Source organism: Arachis ipaensis, chromosome B10 (assembly GCF_059453495.1).
Source record: "Arachis ipaensis isolate K30076 ecotype BB chromosome B10, ASM5945349v1, whole genome shotgun sequence".
NCBI lineage: Eukaryota > Viridiplantae > Streptophyta > Magnoliopsida > Fabales > Fabaceae > Arachis > Arachis ipaensis.
In genome coordinates, this window is record NC_142435.1 from 42402061 (window position 1) to 42406999 (window position 4939).

Here is a 4939-nt window from a genome sequence, read left to right on the forward strand (position 1 = left end):
AGAGTTTTCATGATTGCTTTGGGGCTGAAGTCAACTTCCACTCCTCTCACATAGCTTTTGTATGTGGGTTTCTTGGTTGAATCCTCCCTCACTGCATTTGCATAAAACTCTTTCACCAGGTTGATGTTGATTTTAGTGATTGGCTTAGTCAGGAGCTCCCACTTCCTCTTTTTGATCTTTTCCCAAACACCAGGGAACTCATCCTTTTCAAGGTCAAAGGGAACCTCGGCTAGTACCGTTTTAGGTCTCATCCATTCGGCTTGAATCTCATGGAAAACTGATTTGTATCTCCATGCATCGAATTCCCTGTTCTCCTCCATTGGCTGCTTGTCTTTTCTTCTTTTGTGGCTAGATGAAGCTGCCATTGGTTCTTTAGTTTTGGGTAAGTGACAAGCTAAAGTTGACAAGGTGAAGCAAGAAGTGTTGTTGGAAGTGTGGTGAGGTTGTTTTCGGCAAGAGATAGTTATGCTATGATGAAGAAAATGTGCATGAAGGAGATTTGGTGGTGTTGAACTCGTTCCCCAAGTGGTTCTTTATAGTGCCCGTAAGTGAAAAATGGACGGCTAGGGTGGTTTGTGAAGGGTGGCTTGATGGTAAATATATGAATTAGGGAGAAGGACGAATTGCTTTTCATTTTCTTGGAAGTATTCTGGGTGCATTAGGTTGTACATGTAGCTATCTTTTCTTGCAGAACTTCCTTTTCCCATGTGTTAGTTTCAAAGACTTGTGAACTTTCTTTTTGACCAAGCACCGTACCTCCCTTTGTCTTTTTCCTCCATTTTTGTCTTTTCTTTTGTACCTGCACAAACAAACAAGTTTGCTATCATTTTTCGGTCCATGTGAATGATGAATAGTACTTGCACATGTAAATCAATGATTGACTTCATGAGCTTATAGCCGTGACTTTTGTATGTATGCACACTTATTACTGGACACCAAACTTAGTGTTTGGTAAAGTCTCCTGATGACATGAAATCCATATTGGTTGTCCTTAATGAATGTGCATAATTCTAATAAATCATAGTCACTTTGGCTCTTTGATTCTAAACAAATTTACTACCCTAAGTAATTGAAACCAAAGTATTAAAACATGCGAATGGTATACTTGTCATGAATTTCGAAATCCAGAGGAACTTCTTGCTTTTCATGAACCGTGTTCAAAGAGGAACACCAAACTTAATGTTTGGTTGTGCACTTTGAATGAAAAATTGAATGCATTTTGAATAAAATTTGGGGTGCCTTCAGGCACACCAAACTTAGAGACAAATTGTATTTTACATGCAATGTTTAGTGCACTCTTTCAGCAGTTGTCCTGAGGATTCAAGTTCATGCATAAGAAACCATGCTTTATTAAATGCACAACAAAACAAAAAAAAAGTAAGGATATTAAAACATGGGTTGCCTCCCATGAAGCGCTTCTTTAACGTCACTAGCTTGACGGTTGTCCCTTGTTAGGGTGGATTGTAGTGCTTGATGTCTTCTCCTCTCACTATGAAAACGTCCCCACTTGATTCCTTCATGATTTCTAAATGTTCCATAGAAAGAACTTTCCTGATTGTGAACACTTGAGGGAGCTGGGAAGGAATGGTTTTGAGGCCAGGTGGAATTGGCAGATAATGGCTTGATATCACTTTATCTCCCGGAGAGAAACCTTCAGTGGGAATTTTCTTGTTTCTCCACCCTCTTGGCAATTTCTTTACAATTCTTCCCTTTCTCCTGAGGATTTCTTCATTGACCCTTATGCCATGAGGATCCTTCTGATCTGTTTCCATTGATTCTTGTGGCTTTAACTCTTGCAACTCTCGTTTGCCTTCCAGGGACTGTTTTAGAGTTTCAGTTGCTGGCTTGCTTTCCTCCAAACATAGATGGCTACTATCATCCTTAGGCTTTTCCGATTCTGGTTCAGGCTCAGATGCAGGTTTGAAAACTTTGAAAATGAGCTGTTCATCACGTATTCTCAGAATTAGCTCTCCTTGTTCTACATCTATGATCGCTCTAGTAGTGGCTAGAAATGGCCTGCCCAGAATGATAGGGTGTTGGTAGCTTTCCTCCATGTCCAAAATGACGAAGTTTGTGGGGAAGTAATAATCTCCCACTCTAACCAGCACATTCTCAACTACCCCTTCAGCTTGCTTCTGAGTTTTGTCAGCTAGTTGTATGATTACATCAGTGGATCTCACCTCATTCAGTTGTAGCCTCTTCATGAGAGTTAGAGGCATCACATTTATGCTAGCTCCTAGATCACAGAATCCTCTATCAATTTTTGTTCCCCCTATGATGCAGGGGATATGAAAACTTCCTGGGTCTGTTTTCTTAGAAACTGTGTCCTTCTTGATGAGGGCACTGCATTCTTTGTTCATTGTTACCGTTTGTCCTCCCTTCAAAACTCTTTTCTTGCTCAACAATTCTTTTAAATACTTGATATGTGTAGGCATTTGCTGGAGAATCTCAAGAAAGGGAATATTAATATGGAGAGACTTAAATGTCTGTAAAAACCTTGAATAGGTTTTCCCTTTTTCTCCTCCTCCTAACCTCTGAGGAAATGGTGCTTTTGGTTGATATGCTTCCATCATGCCTTTTTGCAGTTCCTTGGCTTGCTCAGTTTCACTTTCCTGCTTAGCTTCTTCCACACTTTCCTTCAAGATTTCTGGCTCCTGTTTTGAGGGTCTGATTCCTTCTTCTTCTGAGACTTCCTTCAATATAGTGATGGCCTTGCAGTCTTCCCATCTCACTCCCTTTTGTTCCCCTTTAGGATTCTTTTCCGTGTCACTAGGGAACACTGCAGTGGACTTGGGGGCTTGTTGGGATAGCTCTCCTACTTGAGACTCCATCCTCTTTAGTCTTTCACCATGGTCCCTTAAGGTAGATCTCACCTCATCCCTAAAGCTTTTCAACTCACTTACGTCCTGACCCATGTTTGCCAGCCTTCCTTCTATCCTGTTTAATTGATCTTGAAATTGTTGGTTCGGATTAGGTTGGGTAGGTTGATTATTTTGGCCATGATATGATGGTTGGGAGTAAGTGTTTTGTGTGGCTTGGTATGATCTTTGGTTGGAGTTTTGGTATGTGGACTTGTTATGTTGGTTTTGCTGGTTTCCCCACCCAAAGTTTGGGTGGTTTTTCCAGCCTGGGTTGTAAGTATTGGAATGTGGATCATATGGTTGCCTTTGTTGATTTCCTACATAATTGGCCTCTTCCCAATCACCTCCTTCAGTGCTTTCTTCCTCTTGATCTTGTGTGTGTATCGCAGCCACTTGCTTTGTTTCTAATTTCCTGGTGAGCTCTGCTAGTTGCTTGGCAAACACCTTGTTTTGGGCTAGGATTGTATCAACATGGTTCAGCTCCATGACTCCCTTAGTGTTGTGTCTCTCTGATGCATAGTAGTACTCATTCTCAGCCACTGTCTCAATCACTTCAATGGCTTCTTCCACAGTCTTTTTCCTATTCAATGAACCTCCTGATGAATGGTCTACAGCCTTCCTTGATTCATAAGAGAGTCCATCATAGAAAATATGCAATTGCACCCAGTCATGGAACATGTCTGGTGGGCATTTCCTTGTCAAATCCTTGAATCTCTCCCATGCCTCGTAGAGAGTTTCACCATCTTGTTGTCTAAAAGTCTGAACCTCAGATCGAAGCCTATTGACCTTTTGTGGGGGGTAGAAACGTGCTAGAAACTTGCTTTCCACCTCGTCCCATGTTGTTAGGCTCCCCCTTGGGAATGATTCCAGCCACTTAGCTGCCTTGTCCCTAAGTGAAAATGGGAACAAAAGCAGTTTATAGGCATCTTCCTGGACTCCATTGGACTTCACAGTGTCGCAAATTCTCAGGAATTTTGTGAGGTGTTGGTTTGGATCTTCATTAGCACTCCCACCAAATGAACAATGATTCTCCACAAGTGATATTAGCTGTGGTTTGAGCTCAAAATTGTTGGCCTGAATGGGTGGTTTCTGAATGCTGCTACCACAATTCCCAGAGGTTGGGTTTATGTATGAACTAAGAACCCTCCTCTCAGGAATGGCATTGTTTCCATCAGCTCTCTCATGGTTGTGAACTTCTCTATCCATGTTGAGATCTAGAGCTTCCTCAAAATTGTCCTCAGATTCTCCTTCAGATTCTTCTTCTCCCAGTACTCTCTTCCCTCTTGCTTCCCTTCTAAGTCTATGAAGGGTCCTCTCTGGTTCGGTATATGGAGGAGTTGATGTCTCTCCTCTCCTACCTGTCATACAAGAACACCGCACAGGCAACAAACAATTGAAATACTCTTGGTTAATGGAAGAGTATGGTTAGAGTAGTTGAGGAATTAATTCAAATAGTTAGTGAGTCAGTGAGTTAGTTGCTTGAATTTAAAGGCATAAAGAAAGAAAGCATGTAACAGAGTGCAGAAATTAAAATTCAACAAGTAACTTGAACTGAATTAACAAAGCAAGAAAAATGCTCAATCTAGTTAACTTCCAATTTGAGAATTGTCAATCGAAAACCAATCCCCGGCAACGGCGCCATAAACTTGATGCGCATAAACTAGTTATGCCACGATTTAGGAAATTGCACGATCGGCAAAATTCCTTCCGGCAAGTGCACCGGTTATCGTCAAGTAAAAACTCACAATAGAGTGAGGTCGAATCCCACAAGGATTGGTTGAATGAGCAATTCGGATTAGAAGTGAGTCTAGTTGAGCGGAATCAAGAATTAGATGAGAATTGCAGAATGTAAAATTGGCGGGAAACGTAAATGGCAAGAAATTGAAATGCGGAATCTTAAATTGCATGAATCAAAGAGCAGAAGCTAAATTGCTGAAATTAAAAGGGAATGGGGGTGATTGCATGAATTGAGTTGCAGAATGTAAAGAGAAAGTGGAAATCAGAAATGGGGAATTCATTAGGTGTTAGGAGATATTGAGATCTCCGAATCAAAACATTTTTATTCCTTCCTCAACCAA

At 41.1% G+C, this 4939-nt stretch overlaps 1 protein-coding gene and 1 non-coding gene across 2 annotated transcripts; one reads left to right on the forward strand and one right to left on the reverse strand.

Annotated features, from left to right (window-relative positions):
- Nucleotides 1-1451: 1451 nt before the first annotated feature.
- Nucleotides 1452-4226, reverse strand: LOC148579831 (uncharacterized). The gene is made up of 2 exons (XM_088501703.1): nt 2691-4226; nt 1452-2636 (listed from the first exon to the last, which is right to left on the reverse strand). The coding sequence occupies exons 1-2, from the start codon at nt 4224-4226 to the stop codon at nt 1452-1454; spliced, it is 2721 nt and encodes a 906-aa protein (XP_088357829.1).
- LOC148579832 (small nucleolar RNA R71) lies at nt 3538-3641 on the forward strand. Its single transcript, XR_015895621.1, has one exon. It is a non-coding gene; the product is annotated as a small nucleolar RNA R71 (small nucleolar RNA).
- Nucleotides 4227-4939: the final 713 nt, after the last annotated feature.